General features: G+C 44.6%; 1 protein-coding gene across 1 annotated transcript in view; it reads left to right on the top strand.

The window, feature by feature from the left end:
- KIFAP3 (kinesin associated protein 3) overlaps positions 1 to 19028 on the top strand; it is a 185914-nt gene that overhangs the window by 147106 nt on the left and 19780 nt on the right. The window contains exons 15-16 of the mRNA XM_068240179.1: positions 7207 to 7332; positions 9813 to 9911. Coding sequence (XP_068096280.1) covers positions 7207 to 7332; positions 9813 to 9911 — 225 coding nt within the window. The remainder of the gene's footprint in view (positions 1 to 7206; positions 7333 to 9812; positions 9912 to 19028) is intronic.

The following is a 19028-nucleotide window of genomic DNA, read 5'->3' as shown; positions in this document are numbered from 1 at the left end:
CAGACACTTACTCCATTCAGACTCACTGCAGTGAGATATTCCACAGTAACTGTCTCAAAAGGGATCCCAGTAAAGAATTAAAAATGATTACTTGTGTTCCAACTGTATCAAAACGTGTCCAGACAGTGTCCAGTCAAAGTGTCCGTTTTAAAACAGTAGATCTGTTATCCAATATGGCACTCTGTTACAGAGTCCTCGTTTTGCTTGTCAATCTCTCTCATATAATGGATAATCACAAGTCCATATAGTACAATACAATATCCAGGCTGTAGGTTGTTGGTTTATCTAAACATCTGCGGACCCGCATACATTACCCTCCTGCAGGCTGGGTATTCACAGATCTCCACGCTGCCTCAATCCACCTTCGTTCTGGCCAGATACACACGTGTTGGAGGAGAGGCGGCTGTTGCGCAGTGTTGACAAACCGGGGGAGAAGCTGGTTGGATCCCGTGCGTCTCAAATGGAGATCGTGCGCTCCACAGTGTTTGGAAGTTTAACTCAGTGACGTCACTGGTACGTTGCAGGCGTGAGGACGCGAACGTTTCAAGGGGTACGCCCCTCTTCTTCAGAGCTCTGTATATTTGTTTGTATACGATTACTTAACTTGTTTTTGACCAGTGTTCCCAAAGCCTGGTACACACCATACAATTTCTCTTCAGATATATGGGTAGAATAGATAATTTCCAACAGATCCAGTCTGATTTCCGATGTCACTTCTATGCAAAATCGATCAGAAAAACGATCAGAAATCAGATTGCATCTGTTGGAAACTATCTACTCTAGTCTACCCATCTATCTGAAGAGAAATTGTATGGTGTGTACCAGGCTTAAAACGGAACTGAATACTATAAAAAAAAAAGTGTTTCACTCACCTGGGCCTTCTGCCAGCCCCTTGCAGCCACCCTGTCTTGCGCCAGTCCTCCACGATACCCCGTTCTCCTGCCGCCAGCTAGTTTTGCTCCCGTCGACTTGTAAGTTGACGGGAACTGCGTTTGCCCTGAGCCACGCGTATCTTTCTTCGGGTTTCCACTCGTAATGGTATTGCGGGCGGGACCGCTAAGAAAGATATGTGGTGGAAACTAGCTGGCGGCGGGAGAACGGAGGACTAGCGCGGGACAGGAAAGCTGCAAGGGGCTGGCAGAAGCCCCAGGTAAGTGAAACATTTTTTTTTTTTTTTAGTTCCGCTTTAAAAGGAGACCTGAATTCTTGCACAGGACAGAAGGAAAACAGAGAAATGTACCCTGTATGTATTTAGAGAGTTTAGCCTGTCTGTTTCCTCCTCATTTGTGTCTAATCACAAGTTGTCATTTGATCTCTCCACTGTGTCATCTGACTGCCACGGCAGATAAGCTCATTTGAAAGCATAAGATGTTAACAATCTGTCTGCTTCTATGAAAGCAGGAAGTACAAACAGTGCAAATTTAAGGATTTGTATCCGCTTTAACAAAGAAAACATTTTCTTTAAAGAGGAGCTGTTAGGTATAAGGTCTCAGAGAAAATAAACACATATATCAGTAGCTAAAGATTGGCTGTACTTACATTACATATGCATTTCACTGTCCACGTTTGTACTTCACAGAATTTGTATATAGTATATGCAGAGATTGATGCTCCTGACAGCTCATGGCAGGTTCCATGTTTGTCTGTCTCCTATGAAGCCAAATGTGTCGTCATGTCCTGCCTGCTTCCTGATCACAGAAAAGCTCGTACTGAATAACACTAGTGTGCAGTGAATATTAATTAGCCATGTGGCTAGGAACAATAGCGGACTCCTGCAGTGTACTCTGCCCGGAGATTTTTCAGTGCTGTGCGCTGGACTGAGTTACAAGCTGCTGAAACTTAATCCTGTAACTTCTCCTCAGCAGCCGAGGGGAGGGCCCCAGAATGCTTTGCAGTATGGTATGCGGCTTGCGTCCTCTTAAGAGCTTGGGTCTAACAGCTTTGCTGATAAGCACACATCAAATGAAAGAGAGATTTTTATCTTCACTATTGCCTTTTTGGCTTCCGGCTAAACTGTTTAACACAGGAGAATAGAGGTTTAAATTAGCTTCTGCAGCCTGACAGTTACTCTTTAAAGGTTATTATGCTGTTGAGTATCTTTTACAGCAGAGAGGAAGTTCTGAGTTCAGGTCCGCTTTAAGACCTTCTCCAAGTCTTATGTTCCCAGCTGTATGCCATTTATTTTATAGGGTTATCTACCATTGTTACATCCAAGGTGCATTTATCTTCATTAAATTTCATCTGCCATGTGCCTGCCCATATAGCCATGTTAGCAAACAGTGAGTCAAAGGTAATTGTATTGTGGAGGCCTAATAGGGCAGGAGGTCCATCACTCCTCCCTGAATTCCACAGTAGACATAGCAATCCTGGTAAGGACTCAACCTTCAGCGGATAATTATCCAATAATATGTATTGCATATGTTTTGCAGTAGTACAGAGCATACTAGCCAGCACGTCGTTTCGTCTATAAAGACATTCAACATCACCCCCCCCCCAATTAATAGGGGGCTGATCCTCTGCCTCTAATACTTTTAGCCATAGATCCTGAACAAGCATGCAGCAGATCAGGTGTTTCTGACATTGTCAGATCTGCCTGGATTAGCTGCATGCTTGTATCTGGTGGGATTCAGACACTAATCTGCTGTCAAATTGAGCCCCAGAGAGCTCAGTGCTGCCGGTCACACATTCCAGGAAGGCTGCAGACGGAGAGGCTCCTGGGCCCTCAGGGCCAGGTTCCGAATTGGATGTGGCTGACCCAGCAACATTTGCCACTTCGGTGGACAGTCCCTGTGCTGTAGACTCGCTAGCGCTGCGGGTTACCATGGCAGCTGAGGGAGCGCCCACATTACACACATCATAAATCATGTCACATTTTGTCTTAAAACCATCTGAAGGGGAAAGATCTGGCCTGGTGCCGTCTGCTCCTTCAGTGGACAGTCCATCTGCTGCAGCCCAGTGAGCACGGCTGGTTACTCCTGCAGCTGACGGAGTGTCCACATGACACACAGCATTATGTAGCACAACACATATGCCATCATCATTATCCGTCTTACACATATTGACATTTAGAACATCACATTCGACATCAACATTATCCACATTATACCCAGTGCTACCCAGCACTTCCCAAGTAGCCTCAACAGTTCCTGCATTGATCACCTCGATAGTCCGTGCGTCATGAATGACACCATCAGTTTCTGCAGTCTTTGTATCAACATGTCCCATTTCAGGCCTAGGCACTGGAGAATCACTAGGGCTGGCTCCTAGCACACAGTCCATAGCCCCTGGGAGCCCACTAGCACTCCCCACTTGCACAGCATTATCAAACAGTACCTTGCAAGAGTCCTGAACTTCTGCTGGGGAAGCTGGCTCCACTGGGGTTGGATTAGGCTCATACCGGGCTACTAACCGTCCCAGGTCAGTACCCAGCAAAACGTTGAAGGGATTTTGTCAGTTACCCCAACTTCTTTCAATCCGCTGCCGGCCCCCCAATCCAGGTGGACCAAGGCGGTGGGTATTGCAGGGGTGACACCCCCAACTCCTCTGACAACAATCATTTTCCCAGGTATGTACTGCTCCGGGTTCACAAGCTGGGGATGTATGAGAGTCACTTCTGCTCCAGTGTCTCTCAGCCCAGTGGCAACTATACCCCCAACCGTGACAAGCTGCAGATTCTCTGCATAGCCAGTGGCATTCCTGGTAGCACACAAAGCCGTTGGGACTTGACTGGGGTTTGAGGCCTCACTGGATTTTGGGGCCTCCCTTTTCCTCTCTGGGCAAGTCGTGCTGATATGACCCACCCTGTCACATACAAAGCATTTCCGAGTGTCAGTGGTTGGTTGCCTGAATCCAGGAGACAGCGGTGCTTGCCTCCTCTGGGTGCGAGAGAACACAGGTTTAGCACTCTGTTCTCCCCTCCAGCTGGGCGTAGTAGTCCTCCGGGACTCAGGTGCTCTATGGGCGGTGTAGGAATCGGCCATTTCCGCAGCCTCATCCACTGTCTTTGGTTCTCGATCCAGCACAAACAGCCGGACCTCAACAGGACAGGTGTGTAGGAACTGGTCTTTTATCATCAGCTCCTGCAGGGCATCCAAGGTTTTGACTGACAGTCCTTTTAACCACTGCTGGAAGGCAGTGCGCAGGTTGCAAGCATGATCCAGGTAGCTGTCATTAGGACCTCGCTGCACTGTCCTGAAACGTTTTCGATACACCTCCGGCACGAGGTGGTATCGTGCAATGATGGCTTTCTTAATTGCCTCAAAGTCTGTTTCTTCCTCCTGGGGGAGACTCACAAACGCCTCCAGGGCCTTGCCTCTCAGCCCTGGTGTGAGGTATCTTGCCCACTGCTCACGGGGCACCCCATACTGCCGACAAGTCCTTTCAAACCCCTGTAGGAAAGTGTCTATGTCAGAGTCCTTGTCCATAGCGGGGAACTTAACCAGGGGGATTCTGTGGACTCGCTCACCTTCGCGTTCTGCGGGTCCAGCAGACCGGTTCTGCTGCTGAAGTTTAGCCAGCTCCAGCTGGTGTTGCCGTTCAGCTCTTCCCTCCTCTGCCCGGAGTCGCTGGGCAGCTTGTTCCCTCTCTGCTTGCCGATGTTCCAGGATCAGCTTTAGGCGCAGTTCGGGCTCAGCCGAACCTAGTAGTTGTAGGTCGGCTTCCAGAGATGTCATCTCCGTGTTCGGCGGATCGTCCAGGACATCGTCTCCACTCGCATTCCTCTGGCGTGTCGTGAGCTGCATCCGCTGACGTTGAAGCACGGGCTCGCTCTGCCTCATCATACTCCTCGAGCGCACGAACTAACTGCTCCTTAGTCTGGCCGCTCACCGTCTCGATGCCTTTGTGCTCACACAGGTTGAGTGGTATCTCTTTGTTTTGCCTTGCATAGCTGGATGCTTTCTGAGCCATCGTGTTGCAAAAAATAAAAAGAAAAAAGGGGGGGGGGAGGGAAAGCAAATACCAAGTGTGTATCTTTGAACAAAAAAAAAAAACGTATATAGATTCTGCACTGAGTAGACTTCTGTAGGCTAGTTGCTTCTAGCAAGCTTCCAGCCTTTAGTACTCAGAATAGCGAGCTAAACTGCGTACTAATGTACTAAACGTTCCCACCACTGCCAGCCAATTATGTCAGGAACCGGCCCGCTGCACGCCTGCGTATACGGTTCCCGACTGCGGGTTTGACCAGATTAAGCGGGGAACAGCCTTATTTAAGCTACAAACAAGGCTGGAACCCCTCAAACACTTCCCACTGCCACCACTAGCGTTGCTAGACACGTCCCCTCAGCTGTCGAGGGCTAAACACGCAATCTGCGTTTTTGTATTTGGGTCAGCTTTGCGCTTAGGCCAAATACGAGAATGCCAGGCACCCACACACACAGTACAGTTGTACAGTAACACAGCACAATCAGACAATGATTTGTAATGCAAGTTACACTGTCGTGCAGCAAAACCACTAACAGTCGTTCCGAACGATACTGTTAGACTTCCCACTCGGCTGTCGAGCGCAGAAGTGCCCCATACACACAATGCAATTACAATTTCATATGGTAGTGTTGCTCAAACATACAATTAGGCACGGACTTATACACAGCTACACTGCAGTCTCCTCTAGGCTGTGAGTGTTAGTTTAGTACGGCAGAAGTCAAGCTTATTAAATAATAATTTAATATTCCAGAAAAACATGGAACAATGCAGAACAGAATATATACAAAAGATTACAAAAAACAAAGTAAAAAAGTTACAAAATTAAGAGTTACAAAGATGCACACAAAAGCGATTTTGCTTACCAAAATAAACTGGAAATAAACGTACCAGCGTATCAATCTGGCGTTGTTGTGGGGGGTACGCACTTCTGGTCAGGAACCAGGTTAGTTCTAGCCGTGTGAGCTACCTCCAAGAACTACCATTTGTGACGGTCCCAGGCTGGGATTATATAGTCCCCTGGATGGCCTGAGGCCACTCACATGTCCATATCCAGGAATAATTAAATTTCCTACATAACGCGCGTCATATCCTTTCCTGTCTCAGTTCTCAGATCATCAAAAAGAACTTCCCCCACGGCAGGTGACAATTGATTAAGGCTTCCTCAACATTATTTCCTAGGTTAAAGTGTATTTTAGCACATACATGAAAAGATTGCATTTTGGTTACAGGTAGTAGTTTGCCTGTAATTGCCTGTAGACAGACGCAGACAATCACACCTGGGACAGCAGATCAAAAGTGACTGCTAGTGGCCTAATGAGTCGCTTCCTTGCCTATTGAAGGTGACTGGTCTTATTCACTGAAGACCTCTTTAGATGCAAATGTAGGTCTAGTGACCCACCCACACAAATACATGAACAGTCCATGAATCTAGCCTGCATATCTACACCTTTGACATAACACAGCAGATATAAAAATGGGAAAATGAAAATCTATTACTGTATTATCCTTAACAGCATCAGCACCCCAATATATTCCTGACAATGGGCAACCATACAAGGATCCTGAAAACTGAAAAATTAAACAGATTTAAAAAAACAAAAACTTGCATTTTGAAAACAAGCCCATAGGTATTAATTGGTACATCTTTTATAAAGAAATTTCTTTGAAAATCAGTTTTTAAACATGTAAGTGAACTTTTTTATTTTATTATTAATATTGGGTTTATATGTACTGTATTTGAGCTGTAATCCTCCTGATTTAAGTTCTCATTAAAGAGACACTGAAGCGAAAAAAAATATGATATAGTGAATTGGTTGTGTACTATGAATAATTACTAGAAGATTAGCAGCAAAGAAAATATTCTCATACTTTTATTTTCAGGTATATAGTGTTTTTTCTAACATTGCATCATTCTCTAATATGTGCACATTACACAACACTCAGCATTCAAAATTAGTCTTTCAGAGCAGTCTGTGAAGTAATGAACTCTCCTCTAGCAGAGGAAAGTAAATAGTCCAGGAACCGTTGAGATAATAAAAGTCAGATAACAGCCCTCTCCACCACTAACTTAGTCAGAGAGCTTAATGTCTTGTTTGCATAGAGATAACAACTGGAGTTTCTCAACTCTTCCTGTACTGGAAACAATTACACTGATGTATCTGATCTTAATGTTTTATTTCTTAGCTGTGCTACACATACAAATTATAATATCATTTTTTTTCGCTTCAGTGTCTCTTTTAGTGTTAAAATTTGTATTTGTATTAATTTCTCATTTTGAATTAGGAGCTGCAGAGGATGATCTTGTGCTAGAAGTGGTTATTATGATAGGAACAGTGTCCATGGATGATTCCTGTGCTGCTTTGCTAGCAAAATCTGGGATTATACCAGCACTGATTGAACTACTGAATGGTGAGTCATACCAAAATTAAATATTGCTAACATACAGATTATTCTAAATTAGAATATTTTAGTTTGATCAGGTAAAAGGTCACTAAATAGTTACTTTTGTAAATATGTACCTTATCTATTACAGTTACAGAAGGCACTGAAGAAAATATGCCCTATGGCTTCACTCATGATAAGAAATAATTAACTTATTTATTTTTTTTAACTTCATCATTTGTAATCTGACAGTGCTGCTTAATGGATATGTGAGCTGAATAAAATAATAGCAGATTTACTTACCTGGGACTTTCTCCAGCCCCTAGAAGCGTGTGTGCTGCGCCGCAGCTCCGCTCTTAGCCAGTCTCCTGGGGTGGTCCTGTAGCGGCCACCGATCTGGCCAAGTCGGGGCTACTGCGCATGTGCAAGGGTGCAGACGCGCCACCCGTGGTAGCCCTCCCGTGGCTGGGAGCATTTTGTGCAGGTGCAGATGGGAGTGGTGCCCGCATGCTATGGAAGGGGACCCCCTAGGCTTCTAGGGGCTGGATGAAGCACCAGGTAAGTAAATCTGTTTTTATTTTATTCAATGTGAACAAGGACTGTAGGAGGCGCCCAAAAATATAATGCAAAATGATCTTATGCTATAGATTATGGGGTAAATAAGTCTTACCTCCATAAAAGGACAAACCACATGGGTAGAAATACATTTTAATAATGCACAAAAAGACAACGCATTTCAATAGGTGCCCACATTCGCGACTGCTACTTGCTTAGGCACTTTTTATTGATCTGAGGAAGCAGGCAATTACCAGTGAAATGCATTGTCTTTTTTGCGCACCATTAAAATTTATTTCTACCCATGCAGTTTGTCCTTTTATGGAGGTAAGACTTTTGTACCCCTATAATCTATAGCAGGGGTAGGGAACCTATGGCTCGGGAGCCAGATGTGGCTCTTTTGATGGCTACATCTGGCTCACAGGTAGTGGTTGATTCACTAAGCTACACTGCAGCAGCGCAGCTTAGTGTGGCAGCACAAGTAAAATTTTCAAAGTAGGCATGCTACTGCTGTAGCATGCACCACTAACTTACTTGCGCTACCTCAAAACTAACAGCTGCTCCAATTGTCCCACTCTGGACCCTGTCAGGTCCAGTGACTTTGTAGAACGAGATCCCCGCACTTTGATTGGCCCAATAGGCTGTCTGTCACTTGACAGGCAGCCTATTGGGCCAAAGTGCGGGGATCTTGTCCTATAAAGTGAATGAACCCCCAAGTCAGCTAGCTAATTGTACAAGCTGTTACTCCGTATTTCTCCTGTCTGGCTCTCGGGAAAATTGTTGATGTTGCTGAAACCCAAGAGAAGCTGAAGACTTATACGACACTTCTGCTGCCCAGCAGATCAACTGTATACCCATCACCATGGCAACAGGGATGTGACCCCTACTGTCCCAGTTTGAAACATATTGTATGGCTCTCAGGGAATTACATTTTAAAATTTGTGGCATTTATGGCTCTCTCAGCCAAAACAGTTCCTGACCCCTGATCTATAGCATAAGATCTTTTTGCATTATATTCTTGGGCAACTCCTACAGTCCTTGTTCACAGTGTAGTATCCCACCCCTTGGGGTAGAGAATTGCACACCTTGTGTGGCAATAGTTTGAGAGCGACTAACCAGTACCTGCACAGCGGATCTGGAATACCGGATGGGAACATTTTATTTCCCGAAAGCTCTGTTGGTGGTTGCAGGAGTACAACCTACCCTTGTGAGTACTTAAAATTATTTTAGTCATACTTCAATTTTCTAACCATACTGCACCATCGGCCTCCTGGTCTCTCTCATTTCAGAACGCTTGCCAGTTGGATACTCAACCACCAGGAGCCATCCCCAAATCTTCATTATTTTAATCAGTTCATGTATCATTTAAGGCACAGTTCCAGAATCTTAAAAAGTTACACCCCCACATCCCACTGCCTCCTCCCCTTCAGGATTCCTATTAAAGGACCACTATCATGAAAAAGTGTAAAATTTAAAATACATGTAAACCTATACAAATAATGAGCTATAAATTACCTTTCTCCCATGTTGCTGGCACTTACAGTAGGTAGTAGAAATCTGACAGAACCGACAGGTTTTGGACTAGCTTATCTCCTCATGGGGGATTCTCAGCATGGCCTTTATTAAGACACTCCCTGAAAAGGATTTATACAAATATGCTAGCCAGCATCCCTGCTCGCTGCACACTGTTTTGGCAGTTGGATGGAGCAATTGCAATTAACTTAGTGCTTTGGAAAATAAAGAAAACCTTGAGAGCCCCCCATGAGGAGATGAGCTGGTCCAAAACCTGACAAATGTAAACATCATTACTGAATTTTTTGGTGTGGTGTGGTTTGTGTGGTCCTTAATTCATTCCGTCACATTGTAAAATAATCTGTATTCTTTATTCATCTTGTGTGTGCAAAATAATAGATACGAGGGTTACTAGTTCATATGTACTTTTTGTGTTACAGCTCAACAAGAAGATGATGAGTTTGTGTGCCAAATCTTATATGTATTTTACCAAATGGTTTTCCACCAGGCAACACGTGATGTCATCATAAAGGAAACCCGTATCCTTAAATCCAAGAAATGGTGAAAAAATGGAATGTAAATGTAGATGTAATATAATCAGCAGCATCATGATACGTGAAGTCTCAGTTCATACAGTATTTTTATATCCTTATTGGCGGCTGAATTCATTCTGTACATAGTTTTGGGTTAGAGTCCCATTCCAGCCTATCTTTGCTTTCTCATGTGAATAATTCAGAGGAGCACTTCTGTTGTAGAGGGACACATCCCAAGAACCAAAGATAAATTCAGCTCACATCCATTTGCAGTTGCAAAGTAACTTTTATTTCATGCACAGTAAGGCTGAGGAAGCCGGGAAGCTCAATAAATCCTAGCCACTGGCATATCTCTTTACAAAACATAATTCACAGCAATGCCATTTTAAAGTTGCATTGATATTACACAGGCAAATTTTTTTCCTGGACACTAACGCGCATGAAAAACCCAAGTTATATGGAAGCCGCTAAATTGCTTTAACCACTTTCCCCACCACTACAGTATATCTACGTCAGCTGTGGCACCCTCCAAGCCACAGCGACGTAGATATACTGACCTGGCTGCAGCCCTGCTGTGCACGGTCGGATGCGCTTCAGAGCGCACCCTCCGGCACTGTCAGCTGCAATACTAATTGGTGGAAGGGAACATGTTCCCTTTTGGCCAATTAGTCCACCCCCTCCCATGAATGATCGCTGCAGTAGTGAACTGCAGCTATCCTTCATCTGTCCCCCTCGGCGCACAAATAGTTAAAAAAAATCATCCAGCAAGCAGCCTCACTCACCTACCTTGTTCCTGCGACGATCCTGAAGCCTGATCCTCCGATCACCGCTCTGCATTCAGCCGCGTATTGCCAGTGACCCGGGTCCCGGCTTGATGACGTCATCAAGCCGGGACCCGGGTTACCGGCAATATGCGGCTGACTGCAGAGCGGAGAACAGAGGATCAGCTTCAGGACAGTCGCAGGAACAAGGTAGGTGAGTGAGGCTGCTTGCTGTTGGATTTTTTTTTAGGATTTCTGCACGGAGGGGGCTGCCTCATGGGGGGGAAGGCATCTGGCTATCGATCCTGGGGGGTGGGGGTAGCATAAATAAAAGGGGGGGTTACATATTTGTTGGGGGGCATCTAATTGACTAAGGGGAGGGGCGGGGTTACTAATTTGGTGCATCTGAGCAACTGGGGGGGGGCAGTAATCATATACTGGGGGCACATTTGGCTATAATGGGGGGGCAGCACTAATCCTGGGGGTACATCTGGCCATAATGGGGTTAATCCTGATCCGGGGACACATATGGCTATAAAGAGGGGCACTATTCCTGGGGGTGCGTCTGTCAATCTATTCTGGGGCTGTCAAAAGCAGGAGACACATGTGGCTATGCTAGGGGGGCTGATATTGGGGACACATCTGACTATACTGGGGGAGGCGGTGATACTGGGGACACATCTGGATATCTATACTGGGGCGACTTTAAGTGGCGGCACAGTTTTTATGTCAATCGCACTTTTTATTTCCAAACAGGAATTGGTCAAAATTGAGAAACAATGCATTTTTTAAAAATGTTCCCACTTTTTCCCATTAAAATGCATAGAGAGGAACATTTTACTTTGTAACAAATACCCCCAATGAAAGCTTAGTTTGTCTTGAAAAAAAGATATATAGATAATTTAAGTGGCACGAGTACAGATGAAGTTATTGCTGATTAAAAGGGGACACCGCTAAAGTGTCAAAACTGCTCTGGTCAATAAGGGGAAAACCAGGTCTGGATGCGAAGTGGTTAAATAGGCTGTCAAAACTAATGCAGATTTTGCAAGTGTTCAAGATTTGGACTTTGTAACAGATGATGAAATCACTGATCACCACTGATAAAAATCAAATTGCCCCTTTATAAATGAGGTGATCTTTAAGGGGCAAGCTATATTTTGGAAATGTGGAAAATCGAAAAATGGCGAAATGGCTCTTAAAATGACACTATTTACAAATGGATTTCAAACTTTCAGTCCCCAGAGGTCCAACTGTCCCTGCATCATAGAAATTAAGTTTAGCCTTGAATAATTAATCAGCCATAAAATAAGAGTGTTGTTTTTTTTTTGTATGACTCCCATTAAAATTGTGTTTTGAATCCCAATATATTGTCACACTAGCTGGATCTCTCTCTCGGGTTTTAAAGATCCTGCCACTCCCTGATGTGATTTGGAAGGTTGGTCAGCTAGAGCAGACTAACCCTGGTGTCTGTCTTTGTTCAAGGATGAGCTAAGGAACCCTGAATTAATGCCAGATCTTTTTTTTTTTTAAGTCAAAATTTATTGAGTTTTACATTTTAATGTACAACACAGGTCGGAACAGTCAGCCTGAACAATTACAGAAACAAATAACACAGTTAAACAGCTGCAGCAGAACAAAGATACCCCCCCAATCAGGATATTGTCTAGGATTTAGTAGCTGAGAATCACAGATACCCTGGATTCTGCTATTTACTTAACTGAGGTCTAAATCAGTTGCATCTAGCTAGCGGAACCAGATTTTTTCAAATTTTTTATTAGCCCCTCCCCTTTCATAGACCTCCTTGAGAGTGCGGACTTCTTTAGTTATATAGGAGACCCATTCCCGACACCTTAGGTTGGCTAGGCTGATTCCAATGTAGAGTAATTAGCTTTTTGGCATAAAATAACAGGTTGCGAAATAAGAGCTGCTTGGGGGCTGCCAAGATTTAAGTGTTTATGACACAGAGAAGATAGTACTTGGGAAGACGAGGAATGGAAGCTCTTGGGAATAGCTTAAGGATCCATTTCTCAATTTCTGTCCAGTATATTGAGAGGTGTGGGCAGCTCCACATGATGTGTAAGAAGCCAGCGTCTTGCTGTCCACATCTATTGCAGGAACTAGAGGTTTGTGGGTTAAAACAGTGTAGTTTGGCTGGGGTGAGATACGCCCTGTGTAGTAACTTGAGGGCTATCATCTTATTTCTGGCTGAGATGCATGAAGCATAAGTGTATTGTAAAGCTTCTTCCCAATCTGAAAGTTCCAGATCTGGGATATCAGCTTTCCATTTATCATAAAGTTTTGACATAGATGGAATAGTAACCGGGAGGATTGTTTTGTACAGCGATGAAAGAGCTTTGGGAAGGTCTTTAAGGGCTGCTTTGGTTTCTATAGGAAAATTAGAGGCCGTGAAAGGGGTGTCATTGGAAGAAAATTGAGTTTGGAAGGCGTGGCGGAGCTGCAGGTATCTAAAGAAATATTTGTTTGTGAGTTGGTATTGGGATTTGAGTTAGTCGAAGGGCATTAATTGGTTGTCTTCCACAATATCCTTAAGTCTGTAGATCCCACTATCTGCCCAAATGGAGGGATCAGGGATTGAGAGAAAATTAGGAAGGGATGTATTGTTCCACAAAGGGAGGTATGGGGATACCTGTCCAGGAGGACACTGGAATTTCTTAACCGATTCCCAGACGGAAATTACTGTCTTCATAGATGGCGTTAATTTTTTGGAGCATTTAATTCCCCTATATGGGAGGCTAGCCAGAGCCGTATAAGAACCCATAACTGCCGCCTCGATGGCTGTGGCCGGGTTATCTGATGAGCGGGAGAACCACCAACGGGCAGTCACTAAAATGGCTGCCCAGTAGTAGAATTTAAAAACCGGGAGACTAATCCCCCCTGCTTCTTTAGGTAGCTGGAGGGTTTTTAGTGCTATTTTGGGAGTTTTTGCATCCCAGAGGCACGAGGTAATAGAGGAGTCTATATCTTTGAAAGTTTGATTTTTGATTACAACAGGAGAATTGCGGAATATATAATTGAATTTGGGAAGAAGGTTCATTTTGATGGCGTTAGACCTGCCTAATAGAGTGAGAGGGAGGTTCCGCCACGCCTTACATTTGTCTTTAAGTAGCTCCATAGCAGGTTCCACATTAAGTTTTGGGAAGTCCAAAACGTTTGTAGTGAACTTAATTCAAAGATATTTTATTTCAGATACCCATAGTAATTGAGATTGTCTACCGGGGGGGGGGGGGGAGGGGGGGGAGGGGGGGAGGGGGGGGGTCGCAGGGTCAATTGGAAGGATCAGGGATTTGTAACAGTTTATTCTGAGGCCAGAAAAAAGGCCAAATTCCTGGATAACCCTGAGGGACATCTCCAGAGAGGGACCCGGATCATTGAGGTACAATAGCAGGTCATCTGCATATAACGAAATCTTTTCGTGTAACTCTCCTATTTGTAGGCCTTTGATTGCATTGTCCGCTCTAATTTTGATAGCCAGGGGCTCTAGTGCCAGTGCGAAGAAGGAGGGAGACAGGGGGCAGCCCTGCCTCGTCCCTCTTACCAGGGGAAAAGTCTCTGAGGTCTGGAGACCAGTTTTAACCCTAGCTACTGGTAGGTAGTACAGCGCTTGAATCTATTTCAGAAATTTGGGCCCAAAACCAAACCGGCGAAGCGTCTCTATGAGGTATTTCCATTCTACTGAATCAAACGCTTTTTCAGCGTCTAGGGAAGCGATTGCCCTAGTTCCTGAGTTGTCATGTTTGATACTAAGGTTGGTCATTAATCGACGAATGTTGATATCGGTTCCCTTTCCCGGGACAAATCCTGATTGATCAGGATGAATTAAAGACGGGAGGACTTTGTTAACTCTAATAGATAGTATTTTGGCTAGTAATTTGTAATCTGTGTTCAGAAGGGAGATTGGCCTGTACGATGAACAGCTAGTAGGGTCTTTCCCTGGCTTGGGGATTATTACTATAAGTGCCTCTGCCATCGATTTTGGTAGTGGTTTGTCATTCTGAGGAAGATGGAAAAGATTTAGTAGGCAGGGAACTAAGTCACTACGATGTTTTTTGAAAAATTCAGGTGGGAGGCCCATCCGTGCCTGGTGATTTATTAGTAGGCATAAGGTCTAACGCAATGTCTAGTTCCTCTCTGGAGATGTCCCCCTCAAGATATTCCCTCTCAGAGGGAGTAAGCATGGAAAAATGGATACCATTCAAATAATCAGACATCATGGAGTCAGTATAGTGGACTGAGGATGCATACAAGGCCGAATAGTAGTCCCTAAAAACCTGATTAATTGTTTGAGCATCATAGGTAGGGGTATTGTTTCGGTCAATAATCACAGAGATATGTGGGATAAATCTTTCCTGGCCTATAAGGCGGGCAAGCAAGCGACCAGTATTATCTCCTTGCTCGTCAAACGAATTCTCTGAAGTTTAAGATTAGACTGGGTCACGTTAGATTGCTTGGTTGTAAGTGCGGAAAGAGCTGTCTGCCATTCAGAGTAGGATTCTGGAGTTTGCTTACTGATGTAGTTATCCTCTGCAGCTTTAGCCGCAGCTTCTGCATTTGAAAGAAGCATTCTAGTCTGATCTCTAGCGTATTTTATGCCAGAAGTAAAGGAGCCTCTTACCTTGTATGCATCCCACACCACTTGTGGTTCAGTTGTCTTTTCGTTGTCTTGCCAGTAATGGGCAATAGGCTTTGTAGTGACTTCCTCAACAAACGGATTATTCAGCCAGATAGGTGATAGTTTCCACACTGGACGGGTCGCTGGACCCCCAATCTTGAGAGTTAGCTCCAGGGGGGCGTGGTCCGAGACCCCCCGAGGGAGGAGCCTGAGACCAGCCACCCCAGGGGCCAAGTCCGGAGAAGTAAAGAACATGTCTATTCTGGAGAGGGTTTGATATGAGGTAGAGTGACATGTAAAACCGTTAATAGAACGGTATCTTTCCATATATCTACCAAGCCTGAGGAGTCAACCCAATGTTTAAATATTCGAGTCTTTATTGGAGGGTATCAGTTTGTCCTTCTGGGAGGAGATCACCATATTAAAGTCTCCGCACAGCCGAGTCCTGCCACCGGGCCACTTATTAGTGCAATCTATGTCTCGTAGGAGTTGGATATCAGCAGGAGGAGGTAAGTATAGACCTACTAAATTCACCTCAGAGCTGTGGATGTTGGCATGTATTATAGCATACCTGCCGAATGTTTCTATTTTTAGATCTAGTAGTTGAAAAGGGCATTTCTTGTGAATAAGGATTGACACACCTCTTGCATAATTAGAAAAGGTTGAGGAATAGTAAGCAGATATATAGGGCTTTTTTAGTGACAGGACTCTGCTGCCCGTCAGGTGGGTCTCCAGAAGGACAGCTATGTCAGGTTGATAATCGTGTAAATAAGTAAATGCCAGAGCTCTCTTAATTTTGTCAATTAAGACCTCTGACATTCCAGAGAATTACCTTGGTATTAGTGATAGAAAGAGAAGCGTGTTATAGCATGATATCGCAATATCTCAGACACAGGAGTATAAGAGCGGGGCGGGAAATCCCAGGGTACTTTGAGCTGCTGCAGTAAAGACAATACAGTTACATATAAACAATACAACCTATTTACACCCCATGAAGGCCAGGTCCGAGTCTTCATGTCCTTACACCCTAACCCACCCTGCCTCAACCCTAAAACTAGCTGAAGCTTAATCCCTAAACCTAACAAACTGTAGTGGCTAAGCAATCCACTAGCAATGTACTGTGGTTAGTAACTTGAACAGCGAGGGGGAACCCCAACCATCCCCTCTCCTACAGTAATTTTGCCGATGCAGGAGGATTTCCCCTGCAGGGTACACAGAAAGTCTGCAACTGGCGTGTGTTATTAGAAGACCGAGCCCAGAGCGGCTAGGTATGAGCTGTATTAGGTGCGGTTAAACAGATATGCAAGTCCCAAAACCGTTGCTGTTAAACAGAAGATCCGGAGGCAATGTCTTGTAAAGATCAGGGCAAAACTCTAACAAGGGAAGGGAGTATTCCATGTATAAGTTCTGATTCAGGGAGGATAAGATCACATAACCCTATGGTGAAAGCAACTAAGGGAGAGTATTCTCCTGTGACAAAGTCGGGAGCCTGGAAAAGTACCGTGCCGCACTCGAGTTAGTTTGTTGTAATGGGAATGTCAAGGTACTCACTGTGATCCTGCAAGTTAGTAGGATTTGAGGGGGGGCAAGAGTCCGCCGATTAGGAAGAAGACCAGCAGATGAAATCTTCAACCTTGAAGAGTATCTAGCCAAGCGGTGGCGGCATCAGGCGACTGAAAGAAGCGTAGCGTTATTCCATCCTGAACTCTCAGGCGTGCTGGAAAGAGCATGGCGTAGGGTAGGCCTTTGGTACGCAGACGATATTTAATGTTCTCAAAGGTCTTCCTCTTTTTCTGGGTCTCCGGGGAGAAATCCGGGAAGAACATCAGTCGGGTGTTCTTATATGTTATGCCCTGGAGTCTTCTGGCCTCTCGGAGGACCGTGTCTCGGTCCTGGAAGTTTAGTAACTTAAAGATAAAGGGACGTGCAGGAGAGCCAGGATGGAGAGGCTTAGATGGGATGCGGTGTGCCCTCTCCACTACGAAGCATGTAGAGAAGTTCGCGTGAGGCATTAAGCGTGTAAGTAAGGCCGTAATGAAAGTTACCAGGTTGTCCCCTTCGCTTCCCTCCGGGAGGCCCATGATGCAGGCATTACTACTTCTGTTCCTATTCTCGGAGTCCTCAACCCTTTCTTCCAAGCTTTTAACTTTACGTACCAGTTCGGCCGAGGTTGTTGAGGCGATGGCGGAGGAGTCCTCGAGGTCGCTTATTCTTCGTTCAGTTTGCGTGACTCTTTCACGGATAGTGGAGACATCTTAACGGAGCGTCGTCATCTGGGACTGCAGGTAGTCGATTTTTGTACCTAGGGTGTCCCCTGTGAAGCTAATCAGGTCTTTGCACGCTGTTATAGCAGCCATGAGTTATGTGAGATCCGGCTGTTCTTCCGCCGCCATTGGTGCTGGGGTCTGTGTGGCCTTCACTCGGGCTGCAGGCAAGATGGCGCAGGTCTGGATGCCTCGTGACTTGCCTGGTTTGGTTTCCTTCTCCGGCGGGTCCTCTCCAGTCGCCCCCTTCGTCATAATCCCTCCACCGGTAACAGGGATAGTTCCGCCGGCTTTTAAGTGCTCGAAGCCGGTAAAAAGACAGGATTTAGAGCCGGTTAGGAGAGGGTCAGACGGGAGCTCTGAAGGTTAGCGTCTGCTCAGACTGCGTGCATAGCCACGCCCCCCAATGCCAGATCTTTAAATATCAAAGTTATGTATCTTAATAGTTTAGAGCATTAAGACCATGCAGTTTAAAGGATATTTCTAAAGCCGCCACTCCTAGTGTAATGAAATTTAGCAATGTTCTAAAAAGCTTGGTCTGATTGTGAGGGAAACATCTGTTCATACACCTTTCTATCAGAAAGGTTTCAGAAATGTATTCTTAAAGCAAAGGAAATATCATAGTGCAGACACAGGTTAGTTGTCAGGGGAATTTACTAGGAAGGCTGAATATGTTTAGTTTCAAAATATATTTTTATTAGGTAGCCATTACAAAACAAGTAAAGATGGGAGCAGTAGCGTAAGGCCTTACGGCCGCAAATCACATGATAGTAATTACAACTTCAAAAGCTGACACAAAGTAAAGAGTCTAGTAAACACGTAGCATTGCGTAGAATAAAATAAGTTACCAAGTTCAACATCAAAGCACTTTTAAACAAAATCAAAAACAGAGACTTGGATATTGGTCAATACACAAGAAAAATAATACTGCAGTCAGGATCGAAAAGATGGTCCATTCAGTTATATCAGAATTGTGAGAGGACACATTGGGTGCCTCAAGAGGATACATTCTGAATCCAAGACTGCCAGACTATTACAAAATGTTGGTTAAGATATATTAAGTTTACTGCAATTTTTTTCATTTAATATGGTGTTGTTGATCCTCCTAAGAACAGAGTATGATAAAGACTCTTGCAACCATCGCAAAGCAATGTATGTTTTTGCGGCGTTCACAATAAATTTAATTAGCTTGTGCTTGGCGTGAGCTAAGTGATCCAGCTGTAAGCCTAAGGCAAACAGCCGGGTTACGCCTAAGGTGAGGCAACAAGATTTTCTTTATTCGTTTAGTGACCCTGCTCCATAACCTGGACACAATAAGGCACAACCACCATATATGAAACACAGAGCCTGTGGTCTTGTAACCCTGAAAGCAATTTTCAGACTTCTCTGGATAAATTTGGTGTAACCTTTCAGGGACTAGGTACAATAGGTGAAGGAGACGTAAGGACACCTTCATATTTGTTATTTG

This window comes from Hyperolius riggenbachi, chromosome 6, assembly GCF_040937935.1.
Source record: "Hyperolius riggenbachi isolate aHypRig1 chromosome 6, aHypRig1.pri, whole genome shotgun sequence".
Lineage (NCBI taxonomy): Eukaryota > Metazoa > Chordata > Amphibia > Anura > Hyperoliidae > Hyperolius > Hyperolius riggenbachi.
The sequence above is the reverse complement of the archived record's forward strand: the minus strand, read 5'-3'. Positions and strand labels throughout refer to the sequence as shown.